The sequence below is a fragment of the Ciconia boyciana genome, chromosome 3 (genome assembly GCF_034638445.1).
Source record: "Ciconia boyciana chromosome 3, ASM3463844v1, whole genome shotgun sequence".
In the NCBI taxonomy this organism is placed as follows: Eukaryota; Metazoa; Chordata; class Aves; order Ciconiiformes; family Ciconiidae; genus Ciconia; species Ciconia boyciana.
In genome coordinates this window covers 128,313,446-128,332,569 of record NC_132936.1, presented here as the reverse complement: position 1 = coordinate 128,332,569, position 19,124 = coordinate 128,313,446, and the positions used below count along the sequence as shown (strand labels likewise).

Genomic DNA, 19,124 nt, shown 5'->3' with positions numbered 1-19,124 from the left:
ACTTACATACTAAATGCTTACATTTTAACAATATTTTTTCATGACGTTACTTTCAAGCTCCCAACACGTTTTAAGTGTTCTGACTTAGTGTTTAGCCCTTCTTCCTCCTTCTTCCTGGTAAGTTTTTTTTGTTTTTTTTTTTAGTGGAAAAAGACAGTGTCATGCTTCTGACTATTTCTGTAGAAATTGCTTAAGTCTATTTTATTTTTCAGTCCCCAAGTCAGGTTTCTTCCATGCACAAGATACCCTCAAAGAACAGTTCAAAATATCAGGAATGATTTAACAGCAAAGGAAAAGATTGTTTTCACTAGCAAACGGTTCTTATTTGCATAGCACTCATGCAGTCTGGAGGTTCTAAAGGAAAAGTCTCTTAAAATTTAATTTGTTAAATAACTTACACCTTATTCTGTCTTACATTTTTAAGTAACTAAAATTTGAGGTGAAGATGGTTCCTCACAAGAGTAACTAGCGAAGCTGAAATATTAGGAAAAACACCATTAGTGATGGATACTCTCAGTAGGTAGCTGTAATTTCCTAAAGAAACATAATTAGGGAGCTGTATGTCTGTCTACTACCTTCCAGTTGGCTGAGATGGGCTCCCATATAATATTTTTAGTGCTGTCCTTTTCACAGTTAGTCAGTAATTTTTGGCATCCAAAACTCTTAATTAGGCAGCAGTTGGCAAAGCAAAATCCAGAACATGGCTGAGGCCATTGATCGGAGTTTGGCTTTGTTGAACAGTCTTCCCTCAACATGCACATCCCTGCCTTCCTCTTCTCTGCAGAATAAACTATCCGATGCTTTTCTTTAAACTACTTCCTATTTTATCTTTAAAATGAACTGTTGCTTATCATTTTTGTTGGAGCTGGAAAATCACAGACTTCCTATATTTGAGAGATTTGCAAATCTCGTCTGCTCCATTCCCAGGTTCTTCCTGAGGATTTCTGGGAGTTGCAGGTAGTGAGATAGTTGTTTAAAATCTAAAAGTTTAATGAATTTCTATTTAATAAAATGTGCGAGATTTTCAGTAACAAAGTTTTGCTGGAAAAAAAATGAAGGCTAGCCACTGTATAAGTATCCATGCATATGCACCGGCATTAATTATAGATTTTTGACAGACTGTGTTCTATCAAAACTGACATCTGGGGTTGATCCCTAGGTGGTAACTTGAGGATAAACCTAGTCCACTACTGCTGCCTGTAGCTGTCTGAAATACCAAAAATCTGAAACCATACAAAGCTAAATCGACTCTTTGGTTGAGTGAAGGAAAATGACCTTTGGCCACCATACGTTGGGAAAGGTTTATAATTTAAGAGGTTACCTACCATAGGGGACTGAGTGTACTCGTGAAAGTAAGAAGCTGGTGCTGCTTTCAGATCTTGGATGTTTTGTTAGCTCTGGTACTAGCCAGGCATAAGGCATTTGCCCTCTCTCTAATGTTTCAGAAAGGAAGACTGCTCCCCATCTTGCTCTTCCCTGCAAAATCTTGCAGCTAAGTTGCAAATAGTATTTTATAAAATTCATATAGTCAAATTTCAGTAGGCACAAAATTATTATACTTCTACATTTTTGTAGCGATCAAAAGGCCTGCTCAGACACTCTGTAAACAGAAAGACACAATCCATGTTGCAAAGGGCAAAATATCCCACCAAGGAGTTAAATGTGACAAATCTGCAAAATGGAAAGGCTGAGAATTGTCACCTTTTAAAAATACTGTGAGACAAGGTGAGATGCATTTTGGTTGTAGAAGATGCTAGCAGGCTAGGAAGTGAGGTAAAAGGGAAATGGAAAAACAATGTCATAAGGAAAGCGTGGAGAAGAGAAGGAGAAAAGTGAAAGGCAGACAGAGAGGCTGGAGTAGGAGTTAGTGGGAAGTTGTCTGAGGCAAGCACCTGGATAGCAGTAAGGAGAAAATGTCTGCTATCATCTTTGTTACAGTGGTTTTAAACAAGATAGGGGCAGGATCTTGCAGGATCTTAAAAGCTTTGGGCAAGCAGGAATTCCAAGTAGTTGAGACTGCTCCTCGTTTCTTTATCACACTTCTCTATTCTAGCTCACCAAGCTTGTTTTAGCTGAGGGGGCTTTGCCTTTCTCACATTAAAAAGCACTTCTTTCTGACATTAACCCATGCCCGCTTTGTTCCTGAAAGCTGGAGGACGGGTTATTGTTGTAATTCTTGTTTTAGATAGCTCTGCAATAATGGCAGGATTTTTTCACATAAACTACAATACAAAGATTATAAATGCAAGTCAATTTCAGAAGTGTAAAATTTTCATTTGATGGCCTGTCCTAATTAATTGCTTGAGTATCTATCGCTTATGATGGAGATAATTGTAATGAAATTCTTGCTTTGATACCCACAAGATGCCCCTTGATATCTAGCCATCAACATCTGCTTCTCATCTACTGCTTTTTCAGCTTTCTGCCTTCCTCTTGTTCCAGCCTTTTTTGAGCTCGCTCTCTCCTTTTCTTGCAGCAAAATTTATTTCTCACCAGTAACAGCTTGGGGCTCAGCAGCTCAGCCATTCAGCGTCTAAGCACAGCTCTTGATTTGTGCATATATATCTCTGTAGGCCATTAGTGGCTTAGTGTCTTAGAGAGAGTGCACAGTGGGAGCCCTGGGGTTCAATCGGTTTGTGTATCTCTTTAATACGTTCCAGCCTGCTTGTGAGTATGAAGAGATTCACTCATAAATATTGACCCAGTACAGATAACTCAACCAGGACCCACAAGGACTCTTTCCCGTTTCCTTCCTCCAAAGCCAGAAGCGAAAGCAGCAATCTAAATCAGAAAAGCTTTGCCCTCAGCTAATTCCCATGTGTTGCCAGTCCAGATGGATCTCGGCTGTGCTGGAGAGGTGGTTTTCCTGCAGGTCTGGATCGGTTGTTACAGACAGATGAGCACCAGAAATGTTGTCTGTGGTAACTTGTTCTCATTGTCCCTCTGTCAAATCTCTCTATTCTACTGCAGTGTCTGGAAAAAACTGAAAAGGGGGAAACCCCATGCACCGCCCTGCCATGGGTTCCTGGCCTGCTCACTCCTGCTTCTAGCAGGCAGCATGAGCTGTATTTTGTGATGTCTAAGAAAGCATAGGTCCTTTTTCCTGTAGTCTCTCTGGCAGAGCTAGACGCAAGGTAGAGAGATTCACTGTTAAAATCCAGAAATTTATCGTAGAAAAGCATAACTTACCGTTACCTGAACGACTATTTAACTGCAGTTTTCCAGCCACCCTGTTCTCCCAGTGTCCTTGTGATATTTCCCTTGGTTCAATATTGTTTCTAGTTTGAGCCAGGCTTTTGGTTTGTGTTGCCTCTTTGCTTATCGTTAAAATGACTATGACTCCGAAGAAATACAGAGTTTAGAGGAGGAACGGATAGAGTTCCTCTGTTGCCCGGCCTTTTTATTGAAGCTTTGCATAGGTTTTAAGGCATCCACAAGTTTTTTTCACTCTCTCTCTTAAACCACAACTCTGTGCTGCTTCATCTCTGCATCAGAAGACCTGTCACTTCCCAAGCAGTGGCTCTCCACTTCCTAAAGGGGTGCAAATTCTTATGAACACAGTAATATCTTCCTGTAATGGTCACTAATGACAGAGTATGTTTTTACCCCATTCCTTGAGATGGCAAATACATTTTGCTGCTGATTTTCTGTGTCTGTTCCTACAAAACTCTGTCTCCCATTGCTCTACTGAAGATACTAGGATAAATTAGGTGAGGATTGGCTGAGAAGGCACAGAGGAGGAGGCATTAAACTCCCTTGTCTCCCATTGCAGCCCTCTGGAATGGCACAGATGCTAACGATCTTATTTGCATCTAGTCCTGGAAGTGCCCAGACTTCGGGATGCCTGTTCAGCCTGTGCCTCTGTAGCAAGCATATCGGAGGTTCCACATATTAGCTCAAAATTGCATCAGGCCATACATCTGCCATGCTCTAGGGTTTCATGACACAGGCCTGAAAAAGCTCCTGTCTGCTCATTAGATCAAACACTTTCTACAGCTGTTCCAAATCAAAAGGAAATCTCTGATTTTTGTATTCTGAATCAGTAACCAGTATTGAAGCGCCAATTGGCAGAAGATCCAAAGATTCAAAATCTTAATTCCCACAGTGTTAAAACAGATTAGATTATTATTGTGTTTTGCACATCTGTCAGTCATTTCAGTCATGTTACGTTAAAAAACAGTTGGTTACAACAGAATACTAAATATCTTATAAAGTGCTGCTGGCCTTTACGGTGCATGTAATTATTGGTGGAGTAGAAAACTATAGATAATTAAATAATTTTTAATGATATCGTCATAAATAAAAAATTTATAAACTTGTTTGCTTTCTCACCATCTGGGAGCATTCTGTTATCCATCTGCTTCATGTAATTATCAATAAAAGGGAAGAATAGGTGATATAATTAACAAGAATAACTGATCCACAATGAAGAACAAAAATGTCACACATCTGTTGAATTATTTTCTTGTTTCTGTCCTTTCATTTTATTCATGCTATTGGGTTTATTATATTTTTTTATTTCATGGTTGCATTCAAGCTGTCAGGTTTTCTTGCACAGTTTGGAATTTTTTTCTGCTAGAGCTCATAAAAAGAAGACAGAACAATTATTAAAGCATTGCAGAAGCCCATACAGTGTTGTATAAATTTACTTAAAAAAACAAACAAAACCAACCCTTTCTCAGTTAATTTTGTACTTCTCAAGTGATGCTACAGGTGCATTACAGGAAATGTTTAAATCAGGACAAGAAGTAATGAGTGAAGGGGCGTCAGGCAAAAAGCTGGAGTCAGGTGCTCAGCCCAGCTTTGCGTTCTCTGAGCTAGTCGACTTTACGCTTGTTCAGGAGTTGAGTGTTGCCAGGATGGCTGGATAGATGGCCAGGAAGTGACTCGGGGGAAGAATGTCTGTACAGCAGTGAGTTCTGTACTCCTTCAGTGGCCATGATTTCGTTTCTGTGCGATTAAACAGTGTGCTTTCTCAGCAGTCCCTTATTTAAAAAAACCCTCCAAACAAAAACAACTTTCACGTTACATTCTTTAATCTGCTATTGGAGATTATAAATTTTCCTCAAGAAACTTAGATGAAAGTTGGTTTACCTGACTGAAAAGCACACAGAAGACCTTATTAGGGTAAATCCTGTTTTGAATCTGAAGAAAAGACATCATGGACATGGAATTCAGTAATGCAGTGCATGAAAATGTGCCACCTTTTTGTTCTGAGCAGTGGCATCAGGTGTGGGAGGTGGTATCCTTCTGCTCTTTCATACTTGCATTGCTTTACAGGTTATGTGAATTGAACTGTTGTCACTAGAATGGTAAAGTCTCCTTAACTCGTATGTAATGAGTTAGTCTTGTTAATAGTGCTAGCCTTTTTTCTTCAAAAGAGGATTTTTCCTTTACCATTTTGAGCAAAACTTTCAATCTCCTCTTTTACCCTCAAAGTAGTCATGGAGCTTTCGCTGTCACATTATCAGTGGTGTGTACTGTTTTGCAAACGTGTAGCCTGTGGTCACATGACTCTCTGGACCATCTAGAAGGGGGCTGCAAAAGCGAGAAGCTAAGAAAAGCAGGCCTATTGTCCATATTCTTACACTGGGTGTAGTTCTGCACTACTACGTGAAACCATTTGGGGTCAGAACATGAGAAAAGGCTGAAAACTTGCCCTCCTGTTTGTAGTCTGGGAAAAATGGAAGCTTAACCACACAAGAAATGGTGGATGTTAATGGAAGATTCAAGAAGAAATTGGAATACAAGGCACTGCTAACTTAATAATAGATTTCAGTGCCAGTATGCATGTGTGTTTGTGTGTTTAGCTGATTCCACACTGATGCTTGTGGCAAGTGCTATGAATAAGTGGCCTGAAAGAAGTTTAAAATAATAATAATTTTTAAAAAGTAAAATGAGAGAAAATACTTAAGATTTATGCAATATTTTTAAACAATACACTATTGTTTTTAGAGTAATCTTATAACTTGTTCCCTCAAGGTGTTATGTTCATACATATTCTTTGTATTGCAGAAGATACTCAAATGGGTTGCAAGTGTGAATACTGTCCTGGACTGTTCTCTATTAAAGGAGCTTTTTTAATGTCCAATATAAAGTTACAGGACTTCAAAATAGAATAAAATGTGTCCTGCATGTTTGCCATGGTTTCTAAAAAAAATTTTACCTGTTATCAGGTAAAACTGAAAACAAATCTGAAACATTTTCAAGCTTGACAGAAGCTTTCCCTTTTGGGGCAGCTTGTTTAAGAAGGAAAATAAAACAGATCTATATGAGTGTTTTTATAGGAAACTCTTCTCTAGATGTTAGTGTCTCCCCCAGCAAACTCGAGGCATTTCACTCTCTGTAGCTTCTACTTTCTTATGTTTAGGCCAGCTAATTAGAAGTTGCCCTAACTCTTTACTTGTATGTTCGTGTCTCTGTGTAGTTGGGACATATCTGACTACACCTTCCTTAGTACTTCTTACTGGAAGAAATTGAACAGGATCTTGAATGTTTTGGATCAGCAGCCCAGACTGAGCATAGTCCATTACCTTGACCTGTCAAGGAAAAGGAACAGAAAGGACTCAGAATTGATATCCTGACATTTAACACCTTGCTGTCAAGGTGGAGGAAAGCAGAGGAAAAGGAAGGGATGTTTGCAGCACATGGCTGCAAGTCCCAGCTAGTCTAGAGAGTGCAGCTAGAAAAACTTAGCTCAGTTGTATTTAAAAGACAATAAAAACAAGGAGTTAAAATAAGCAGATTTTAAAACATGGGAGGAAAGGCTGTGTATGACAGAACAATGCGTTCTGAACAAGCAAAGCTCTTTGCTTCTAACTGAACAGTTGAAAGAAATTGAGGGAGGAAGGCGTTTTCCGCCTTATGCATCCAAAGAGAAATGTCAAGAAGGTGGACGGGTACAGACACAAGTACTAGAAAGCAACAAAGCCTTTGCTTTGGAGTGCATGCCCGCCTGAAGTGCCAGTGTGTGTGAGAGCACATCTCAGTGCAGCTCATGGAGCTGCCGTTACTGGGAAGTATCTGTTCCCCATCGTGGTCTGTATGCACTACCACAGAAGTAGTTAGCCATGCTTCTGTAGATGCCTTCTCTCCAGCTGTACTCCGTAATAAAAGTTGGAAGTGCCCTGAATTATTAGGAGTGGTTAAGAAAAGCTGTTGGTGCTATTTTACTTTATAGCTGTCTGCCTGGTAGCAAAATGTATTCTGACTTTGTAGAAAATCTGTAGTAAAAGGAGGTTTCACTTTGGCTCTGTTTCAGTTCTGTATGAATTCACTTGAGGCACTGGAATGTACTGAAAGTGGCTAAAATGCAAAAGGTTTTTGATGGATTTCTTTTTTTTTAATCATTAAGCTTCTAAGATATCACTAAGATAACACAGAATAAACGTAGCAGAGAGCGCCTAGGTAGGATGGGCAAGAGAATTCCCTGCTTTTTAAATATCAAGGTTCATGCATCAAAGTTAAAACAGAAGCATTCCTGTGTTATAATTTGTATATGAACACATTGGTATTACAAACAAAGGCTTGGTGTGTGTAGTTTTCATTTAACCAGGAAAGTACTATTAATTTTTAAAGAAGTAACTGTTGCTTAAGATGCTGTTGTGTTTGAGTAATGAATTTTTAATGCTTTTGTAGTATGTGCATGGATTAAAATCCATTATTTATTGTACCTCCGTTTGATTGGTAAAGGTGATGATTTTATAGCACCAGTAGTCATGCAAACACAGTCATTCTGAACTGATGGCTGATAATAAATTTCCTTACTGTAAATGTCAGTGGGTTTTGTGTGTTGCTGCCATTACATCTTGTTTGGAAGGCTGAATATTACACAATTATGGGAGGCACCAGATGGCATCATTAACAGAAATGCTCTGAATGTTTACCACTTATGTGCATGTGTGAAATTAAAAGTAAGATGACCTATCTTTATTTTGAAAGCATGGTGTCAGTACTGTACAGGTGTTAATGACATTTGCAGCAGACTAAAATAGTCATTTCTGCTTAAAAACAGGTCAGACTTGTTTTAAAGCTTTTTCAAAGCCTTTTGTAGATTGACTTTGGAAGTAGCATAATTCCAGCTTGTAAGGAGGGCACAGATATTTTTTCCACAGAAAGGGAATGTTCACTATTACAAAATGGAGAACCACAGCTGCTGTCACTAAAGTATGACTCTCTAGTAAGCTGCAAATCAATCTCCCCTTGTATCCTAGTACTGTTATTTAGTTACCTTGTGTTCATTATTTTCAGTATGAAATGTGATGATGTTTTTCACATTTTATTTTTTAAAGCTTTTAATTTTATACATCTCTTACATTTTTCAATGAATTCAGTACATTTAGAAAATGCTACCTCTGTTGCCATGAGTCTGTATGCAGAGTAGGTACAGCGGACAGAGATGCTTCTGTCTTCTCCCTTTCCAGGGCATACACAATCCTGTTTTGATATGGGTATTGGCGTAGTTGCGATGCGTTGTGGTGGTGTCTTCTCTCAAGAGAAGTCCTCAGAGGGAAACCTTCCTGAGCCAGCCAGCGTTGAGAGGTTTTTTCCAGTTAAGTCTCATCAGGGATGTTCAGGTTTTTTCATAGTGCCTTTTGGAGCTGGACCAGAGAGGTGAAGCAGGTCTTGCTTAAAATGAAAGCTTAAGGAAGTCCTTTCGTTTATTGTGGAAGAAAATAATTTAATGTCTGGAAATGCCAGCAGTATTTTCAGTTACATATAATTTTGCTGTTGATAGGTAATTCCTAATTTTATTTTATTTTTTTGATTCTGTGTGAAGGCAGTATAATCAATGTGTGCTCTGATGGCACAATAACTCTGTAAAATAAACCCGAGAAGGTAAGGAGACATTGTTTAAGTTAATGGTGGTCTTTGGCTGGCTGCTCAGACCATGGCCCTAGTGCAGGAAAGTATTTTCCATATCCATTTACATTCAGAGCCAATTAGAATAAATGAGTGTTTTCCCATTAATTGTTAATGGCTTCGGTTCAGACTGTTAGATCCCAGCTTCTCTTGTGAAACTGTCAGTAAAGAATGAGCTTTGATTTAAATTATGTGATTTGGAGTCTACTTACTTACCTAGTTGGAATGACTTAATAGCGTGTTAATAATTATGCCACTCAAAGCAGGATTTAAAGAATTCTCTGTCAGCCCTGATACTTGGGAAGCATTTGCATGCTTTTCTGACCCTCCAGGCTCCAGCCTTCTCTGTGCAGGAGTGCAGAGCACCATGACTCTGATTTTGGCACAGAGCAGTGACAGGGACCAAGCTGCAGGCACCCACTTGCTCCACCCGGGCTTGGGACCTTCTCTCTCTGCCTTCTGGAAACACATGGTAAAGGGTACACTCAGACATCGAGGACTGCGTGACTAACAATGAAAGCTAGGGTGGCTATTCAAATAACATTGTTCAGATGTCTTGGAAATTTGTTCAAATAACCTGTTCAAAGATGAGAGTTATCAAAATTAATTGTATAAATTATGTGTTTAGTACAAACCATTAATTTTGGTAGTTTTCAACTTCTAAATTGCTTGGCATGTTGTTTTCATGTTATTCAATTAGCTTTTTATGGCAGTCTTAGTAGGCTGAAGCATCTGTCTGCTTTAAAGGTATGGGTTACAATCCTTTTCCAGGGCTGCTGCTGTTTCCAGGGTTGCTGCAATGAGGCAGGAGCTCCTGGGTGCCCAGTTTCCAGGGCAGCTGCCACCTGTTGAATTGTTGGTACAGTCACCAGCAAATCTAAAGGACGTTTGGCTTTCCTGCAGTTTTGCCTGGAGAGGCTGAAATGCTAAACAGTAGAAATATAGAAACTATAGCTATCCTTCCTGGCCAAGAAGGCAAGAAGACTGTTAACTTGTCACGGATGAATGGCATTCTCTGGGAGAAAACATGTCATTGAGAGGAGCTGGCACTGTTTATACTGCTGGTATGTGGAGAAGCAGAGCTGCATAGTGAGAGCAGACCTGCTCTTATCCCCATCAGGCAGCACAGAGGGGCTGCAAGGAAAAACCTAGTGGAAGTTTGCTTCCTTGAACTGCCCAGCCCCTGCGCTGGGGGGCCTTGTTGCTGAGTAATCACCAATGCCATGGAGCGTGGCACAAAAATGTGTGCTAGGATGCTGCTGGTCCTCACTGCAACTGCCAGAACCAGTGAGAGTGCCAGAGAGGCACCCCAGCAGAACGGTTTCCATGACAGCTTTCCCAAAGCACCTCTGCCTCTCTAGAGCAGACCTGTCTCCACGTGGGCAGGCACAAAGCAGCACAGGCGGCGAGGGCTCGGTGCCATCCCTGTCCTCCTCAGCAGGGCCGGGTCTGCAGCCGCCTGCTTGCGGCAACGCGTGCCTGCCTGCGTCGCGCTCCCTGGGAGCGGTTTGGTGCAGGATGGTGCCGCCTGAGCAGCCATTCTCAGCGGCACCTTGGTGATGGCAGGTGCTGCTGCCAGGGCATGGCGTCCACCGGAGGAATGCGGCAGGCAGGGCTCCATGGACATGCGTGTGGTCACCAGCTTGGAGGGATTCAGTCCAGCATTCGGATGTGTAGTGCATCGATTGTGCTTCTGCTGGGGGGGGGAAATGCTGTCAATTAAAAGTACTGTCTGCCGGGCTGCTGTCAGCACAGTGAACCTTTACAGATGCTGGATTTGCGTGCAAGGTGGAGGCATTGGTCGTTCTTGTAGTCAGATGACTGAGTGATTATTGGTGGTAGCATTTGCAATGAGACTTTGGGATCAGCTAACATCGCTAGTGAGCGGGGTGGATATTGGTTTATCCGCCTCTACAGATTGGCTCGGTGTCCATTCCAGTTGCTATTTCCCGAGACTAATGCAAGCTGCTAGCTTTTTTTCTTCGTCAGTTTTTTCTGTGCAAATTGGGCACAAAGTGTTCTCATAGGAGTCCTTTACCCAGTGACCGGCCGTACGTGTTTCTCTGTTGTACAGACTTTGAGCTTATGGAGGTCAGCCCTTTGCAAGGACTTCTGAAGAGCAGGACAGTGAGACAGTCTTTTGGCATTGCATCGATAGACACTGTATAATTATTGCAAGCTCTGGTTTTGCTGTTGTGCCTTTGGGCACAGTCAGGTCGTCTCTGGGAGTGAATCAGTCTAGCTTCTTGATGTCAAGTGTAATAGACCTATCATGGCTTATATAGATTTGACATACAGAATTGAGCCATCCAGCCCAACCTCTCCTGTATTTCCTTCCACATTTATGCTGGGAGTCTAGCTAGATAATATCTGGAAGGTATTTCAGGTTGAAGTTCCTAGATGTTGCTATATTTCTGTATATTTTATTTGAAGCTTGGCCAAAAAAAAAAAAATATTCTGTTTACTACCTGCTTTCCCCTCCCTGCAAGAATACCTTGTGGGGTAGATATTGGTCATGAATATATAGACTGGTGTTCCAGGAGCTGAAGATCAGCATTTACCCATATGAAGATTGGTACTGTCTTCGTTCATAAAGGCCTTTGAGGTCTATGGATGAAAAATATTATATAAAGGCTAGATATTATCTGTGCAAACCAGTTTTATAGAGCCACAGTTACTAAAGAAGGGTTCTTTGACAAAGATGACAAAATTCAGGCTGCAGTCTTCATCACAGTTATATTTCTTTTTCTTTTTCCTTTTCCTTTTGTTTCTGGTGTTTGTGTAAATCTGTGAATCCTTGGAAACAGCTTTTGAAAACATGTTTACAGACATTTCTAATGAGACTTTTTGGAATGTAGCTGGTATTTAGAAAAAATAATAATAACGCAGGCTGAAAAAGCATGCATTTTCCAATAATTTTTGTTCATATCTCCTTGGTAAACATTGATTTTTCTTTTTTTTTCTTGTGATTTAAATGGAGCTTGAAATTAAAATAGCTCTGTTTGTTCACCTTCTTGTTTGCCTGCCACTATCGCTGACCTCAGCACTAACCTAGGAACAGGTTTGTTAATCATTTTACTCTGTCTGATGGTTTTTACAGTAACAGTTCAAATTATGTAGATCCTGTACAGCAGTAACTATCACTCAGGTTTCTCAGTAACAAATGCTAAATTAAAACGAAAGCATCGCAGACAGGCGTAGAATCCCCCACGCCGGGGCTGGGAAGGTCCCTCCGGTGGTTCCCTGTTACTTCCTGGAGTAATGAGGGATCTGTGAAGATGCTGAGTACGTAACCAATGAGTCAGTCCCATGTTTATCTTGCAGTACCCTGAGCAGTCCTCCTGAATTCAGGGGCACTTTAACATACTTAAAATTTAGCAAATGCTTAAGTCTATGTAGCTGGATAAGGCCCCAGTCCCCAGTGTGTAAGAAAATCAAGTCTGAATTCTGCTGCATTATGGAGTCTTTGCATGAAAAGTTCCAGCGATGAGCGTAACAGCTCTTTGACACACTGCTGATGTTTTACTAGGATATATTTACCAATACCCAATTCAGAACGTCGCACTGCTCCTTTTCTGTCAAAGCTGAAATCTTCTGTCCTATTTGGTTTTTCATTTTTGGGTGTTCAGTTTCCATTTTTTCTGTTTAAATGAAGGTAACATTTGCCATAAAACCAGACCTATTGTAGAACAATTACAATAAATATTTTTAGAAATCCTACAGATAGCCCAGGGTCCAATGTTTAAAAACAGAACTAAAAGGAGCTACAAAATATTCTCCATCTGAGTTTGTACCACCAATGCATATTGTGGAGTAAATGTACAATGAATACATTCCCAGGCAATATGCAAACTGAGTGGCTACCCAGAAGGGAGATCTAGGCACGCACAGTGAATGTATGATGCTTTACCTGGTTTGGAAGTGCAAAGGAAAAAAGGCATACAAATGTGTTTGCTAAAACCAAATAATTATTTTGTGTATCTTTTTCCATTGGTTACTTAGGGTAGAATGATGCGTGAATTTTTAATGCTATAAATTAATCCTATTCTGGCACATGTTGTGCTGTGAGATCATAGGTGAAAGACGTGATTTATGTGCAGGGTTTGTGTTTTCAGTGGAGTATTCTGAGAAATGCATAAGCATTTTTAATGGAGGTAAAGTCTGAGGGCCTCTGGTGGGTGGCACCGGCTGTCCGCATGAAAAAATATCCCCCGTGGCTTACTCCAGAAAGGCCACCCTGGTCAGCGGCTGGAATCGAAGGCGTAGGTGGCCCTCCGCCCTCCCAGGTGGAAGCAGCGTGACAGGTGGTGCCACGGCAGAGGCTCTCGGATACCAGAGCGAAAGCAGGGAGAATGGCCTTTTTGGTAATCAAAAAAATGCTTTCTTCTGAGGTACGTATGCCTTTTCTTACAACGGCAATTATTGCTTTTTGCCTTACATTAGTTAATGATTGCTGTTTTATTTAATAAATTGGATTCAAAATAAACAAGTTAGAGTTTGCTATTGACCTATCAATTATGATGTCTGATTACTCCTCTGGGGAACATACGTAGTCATTTGTCCTGACGTTTTGTTAAAATAAGGTGGTATTATGGGACCAATCCACCTAATTCCTTACTCCCTGGGGCCGTTTAGTGTACTTAGCTGTTAGAAAGGTGATTTCTGAAGCATGACAGCTGTTGGTGTTGGGGCCATTGTGTGGTGAACAAAAACAGTTATATTCTACTCATATGCTGCCTTTGTATCATTGATACAGAAGCCATTTCATAAATTAGATACAACTCTTCCCTAGGAAATTGTATTACTGCTTTGTATTTCATTGTTGGAGTACATTTAAAAAAAAAAAAAGAAAAACCAAGAAACAAAACAACACAGCACTGCAGTAGAAGGAGGTTTGAACTTGGCATTGCTGTAAGGTCTATTGGGTTTATCCTATTAGCTGCTGACATTCCTGTCTAGTTATTTTGGTTGATTAGGCACATTACAAGTAGTTTCTCTTCATGTTCTTTTTACCATTCTATTAATTTTGTTAAAAGCCACATTTCAGCAAAAACATCCCTAATAATTTTTCCTCCGGAAGGCATTGCTTTTCTAGAAAGTTGCAACTCTCTATGTGCAGCAAAAAAAAGCCTGTCGGAGGTCTGGTCTGCAGAGTTCACAAACCCAAGGAATTTGAATACCAAGACTAGGGCCTTAAGCACGGTATCCTCAACGCTTATTTGTGGTACCATGAGATCTCTGCAAGTGTCAGCACTTGCAGAACAATGTCAGATGTTGTAGTTGGGGCGTACCCGTTTAGTACGTTATAAAAAGCGTAGTCCAAGTTTTATTTTGAGCAGTGGGGCATGCCTTTAATAATTGGCATTGGTTCTTCTCATTTCTTAAAATCTCTTCCAGTGATGTACATTTTCAATGAAATATAAAAGGCTTTTTCAGTTTCTGAAATGTGCAAGTGTTATAGATATATTTTCATTTATGATCAAAATGCTTTTTGCTGGCAAATCCTGCTGTAAGAAGTGTTAAACCATGTTAAAAAGCACTGGCCTTGGATTAGATTGTTAGGCTTGTTCGTAGAGACTTGTAGATGACATACAACAACAATTTGGGCAGCATTACAGTCGTTCTGTGGCTTAGCCCTGGTTAGTCAAGTCACTCCGTGGTGCAGGGCTGCCTGCGAGACTGCAGGCATGTGCTAGGTTTCACACGTTTGACTTCGTTAAGCAGCCAGCATGGGCTAGTATACTTTTTAAGACATCTTCCGGAATTTTCTTAGTGAAGTCCAGTCCCTGAGATGAATCTGGCTCACCACTGGATGTCATCATTGCACTGTGGTGAACTGCAACCAGAAGAACACTTATCTGGCAGTAAAAAATCATGTTGCCTGACCAAAGAAGCCATTTAATTTTGCCACACTTTAAATTACTTGCTATATAGTGATGACAGTTTGCAAGTGATTGGTCCATAATCCATCCTCAAGGTATAGGACAGCACTCTAGTGTGTTACACAGACAATTCTCCACCTTCTGTAGTGAGGCTACGCTGAAATCTCAGTTGTGGGTCTCCACCATTGCAAAGACATGGTATAAAAGATGTCTTGGGGATCTCAGTGCGCCATGTACTTCTTGAGAAGGCCAATGTCATTACCATAGCTTTAAAATAAAATACTTATTCTTCATATATTGAGTTACTCTGTCAACTAATATACAGAGAATATATTTCTACTGTAACTTCATAGGAGGAATTTAGAGGACTTAATTTTATTAACCTTCTGGCTCCTGTTTGTCATAGAGGAGAACCTGTTAGAAGTCTTAGATTGCTTCCTGCCTAAGTGACACAGCATAAATATATCAGAGAAGTGTCTGACAAATAATAAAAGTAGCTCCATTTTCTATTTGTCTCTTCAGTGTATTTATGAATCTGCAATTATGCATTCTGTGAAATGTGAATGTATACAACCCAAAGCAATAAGAAAAATGTGAAGTGTGTTGTATTGCAAGATGGAAAGTATTTCCCCGTCTTTCAGCAGAAATTTGAAAACTAAATGTAGTTCAGGGCAGAAAAAAATTGTCAAATGCAGTATTATCTCTTGACCCTTTCTTGCGTATTTGTTTTGAGAAACTGTTAGCTAGTGAGACCTAGAGACACAAATTTAAAAAAAAAAAAATACATGGAGGTTATTGTCTTAACCAGTGAATGCATTAAGAAGAATAGAAAATGAGAAGCTAGTAATTAAAAACTTTACTATAAAATTTTTGGCCAGAGTATTGGTCTCAGTGGCATTGAGATACTAGCTTACTCATTTGACAGCCTGGTTTTCAGTGTAGCTGCTCTGTATTTAAGAAAAAAGAAGGTTAATTCTATCATTTTGCAAGAGAGTTTTAAATTAAACACACAAAGACACTAAAGATATAAGTTCCTAATTAATTTACAAGTAAAACCATTTCCATAAATAAAACAGCAAGAGTAAAAACTGCTCTAGAAGGTACAGAAATGGCCTTAAGGTTATGTAAATATATGTTCCCCAGGTGTTAGCTAAATGGTAGTAAATTATAGAAGAGGCAGTGTTTTCTCCTCTCTTACAAGGACTCTATAGTGTCTTTTCCAGGAGAAGCCAGACCATTAAGCTCTGCTAATTTTCTGTGACCTGTTAAACATGGACACATTTCAATATTTTAGTACCATTTATCTACTGTGTTATCTTGTGCTGTGCACAGAAAAATCATAGTATTACTCATGTCAGTGAGCCATAATAAGTTTTGTGTGAATGCAAGGTAATGCATTACTTACTGATGGTTTAATGATTCTTAGCAGACTTTTGCTGTTTTTTTAAACTGCATTTCTATGCCACTTTACGTGTTTTTTACAGTTGAGTTATTCTTTGAACCACATAAATCGAAAGCTGGTGCTGGAATCTAAAGTGTCTATCAACACTAGAATTGTGGTGGTTGGTGCATCCGATGTTGGAATCTCTTTCCTGGAAACGCTCATTTTTTGGTAAGTTTTTAAGTTGATTTCCTTTACTGAGAAGAATGTTACCTTTTGTTTGAAGGGGCTTGCTTCCTCCATTTAGAAGTGTGCTTTGAGTCTGTATCCAAGTACTAGATGTTAAAGGTCTGAGTGTCTGCAAATGTGAAGAGAGAGGTGCTTGCATCCTGGCTGACTCTGGAACTCAGAAGTGCTGACAAAGTTGCTCGTACATCCTCAAGGTGCAGGCACACTGAAAATGAGAATTCCACATATTTAAAATCTCTTTGACCGTTGCTCTTATGCAAAAAGTCTATAAGTGGAGGTTAAGTCCATAGCCCTTCATGTGTGCTCCAAAGCAGTATTGACTTTTAAAGCTAGTTGTGCCCAGTGGGATCGCAAATCACTGTCTGAGTCCCTCCCTCCTCTTACCTCGTTGTGATGCTGTGTTTTCAGAGCTGTGCAGAAATGTACGACATAATCTTGTTGAGTTGTAATCTCGCTGTGATTATTTTGATTCTGATAACACCTTTTGATACCTTTGATTCTGATGAGGCTTTTGATGTTTGGGATTGTTCAGGAACCAAAAAGTTGTCATTTCTGGCCCTTCTGCCATTTTTGCTGTAGACCCTAGGGTGGGTGTGGGAAAGGTCTAGCAGAGGACACTGCTCTCCAGCAGCCACAGCCTGCTCGGTGGCCCACCAAGAACACAGGCCATCAGCATAGGTTAAAGCATTTTTCAGCAGTAAAACTGCAAATTGAATTGCTGTGGTTACCTTGAGTTATCCAAACTGGAGTAAATAAACTGTATAAACTGGTTGAGAAGGGGAATAAATGTATGCGACCTTTTATACCTTCCGCTGTCTAAGCCAGAGTAAGCCTGTGGACAAGTTCTGCTGTTTTACAGACTTTCCAAAGTTGGGACAGGGGTGCTCTCTCTTGGATGCCTCACTGCTTGCACCTTCTATGCCAGTACCCCCTCCATACCAGTTTTAGGGGCTTATCAGGAAGTCAGACTGTGTATGTGACGATGCAGTTCCTTTTATGCAGTTGCTGTTTTCCTCGTAGATTAAATGTATGTACTAGAAATGTCTTGAAAGACTTGCAGAAATGAATATAAAATTCAAATTTTGTATGCGATTGTTACAACAAAATGCTCATTGCAAAAACTAAGGGAGGCTGGCATTTTTATGGTTGGCAGAGAATTGAAAATTGTGCCTATTTTTTCAGTTAAGCTGAGAGTTTGTATTTCTACAACAACCATTAATAACATCACAAAGTAAAATATCAATATGGCAAGAGAAGAAAACATTGAAGTGCTTTATGGATGTTGTTATATTGCTGGACCAGTGAAGAAAAAATACCTGCTTCTTGCTCTTTTTTCCTTAGTTTCTGATTTCTTGTAGAGCATCCCCTCTTGGGGTAAAATAATTTTCCTCTCATCCTCCTGTTCTCAGCACCTTTTAGGCTTTCAGTTCCACTCAAAATTCAGTTAAACATGTACTTTAGACCTATTAGCCACTTTCTTGTTATTAATCCTGTGCTGTTTATTATGATGCTTTCCGTATGAAATAGTGTGAGGGAAAAACAAAGCATATTTACACTCCAACCAAGTCTGTCAGCCAGAAGCTAAGTCCTTCTGTAGCAAACAGGACATATTGTGTCTGTGGGGCAATCCTTTCTAGGTGTCCTCCTCTGAGATACCTCAACCAAGACTTTTCAGCCAGAAGTTTTGTTTGAACCATACTCTAGCAAAGAGTTCTTGCAGAACATGTCCTCCTTGTACATAGGAGAGAGTGCTTGTCTTCAGCGCTGCACAAATGTAGTGCTCCTGCTTAAGAGAAATGGAGTATTGCTTTGAGAATGCAAAAAGCAAGCAGTCAGCACTTAGTGCAAAATGTCACAGAATTTATATTAATATATATATAAATTTAAGACAGATTATTTTTTTAATTTTCACATCAGCAGCAGATAAAAGTCTCCTGATCAATGTGAAGGCCTTTTAATACAATTTAGTTTAATTTACTCATAATTTTCTAACATTCTTTGCAAAGGTTACGTGCACTAAAAATAGCTAGATTGAATCAATTTGTAAGCCCCTAATCCTTAAAAAGAGGAAGTAGTTTTCTCCTCATTATTCTTCATACTTAATTATTTTACATTATCAGTCACCATGGAAACACACAAATGTAATTCACTTACCTACATAACAATTATTAGAACTAGATTTTACAAGTGTTTTCAACTTGTTTGAGACTGAAGAAATATATTTTTCATTGAACAGAGAAATAATCATGAGAATTACCTCTCCTCGCTCGAGAGCTGCAGCAGGCTGCCTCTCGCTCCCATTGTGCTGGGGCAGCGGCACTGCAGTTCGTGGCAGCTCCGCCGCGGCAGAGTGCTCCTGGGGAAGTTCGGTGTCGTCGCTGTTTGAGCAGTGCTGCGGAGCAGCCGTGGGCACCGCTTCTTATCCACCCCAACCCTGTTGCAAAGGGGGACTGCGTGCTGTGAACCGTTCTCTTACAAAATGCTGCTTCAGTCTTTCGCTGTGGCTCGTTTCCTTGCGGTTAGAGTTTCTGGAAGCGGAGATTGTCACAGAGGTCAGAGCACTGGTGTGCCCAAATCGGTGCCCGTTATTTCAAAGGGCAGTGCAGACATGCTGCAAATGAGTATATGGAGTGACCTGCCAGGAGGGGAAGCTTCTTCCTAACGCTCGGGGTACTCTGAGCCCTGGAGGATTGCTTAATCTAACGCTAGGTCAGTGAAGGGGATCTCATTATTCATGTTTCACCATTCAA

The 19,124-nt window shown here is 40.2% G+C and overlaps 1 protein-coding gene across 1 annotated transcript in view; it reads left to right on the top strand.

The window, feature by feature from the left end:
- CFAP61 (cilia and flagella associated protein 61) overlaps positions 1–19,124 on the top strand; it is a 113,243-nt gene that overhangs the window by 38,984 nt on the left and 55,135 nt on the right. The window contains exon 17 of the mRNA XM_072857652.1: positions 16,229–16,356. Coding sequence (XP_072713753.1) covers positions 16,229–16,356 — 128 coding nt within the window. The remainder of the gene's footprint in view (positions 1–16,228; positions 16,357–19,124) is intronic.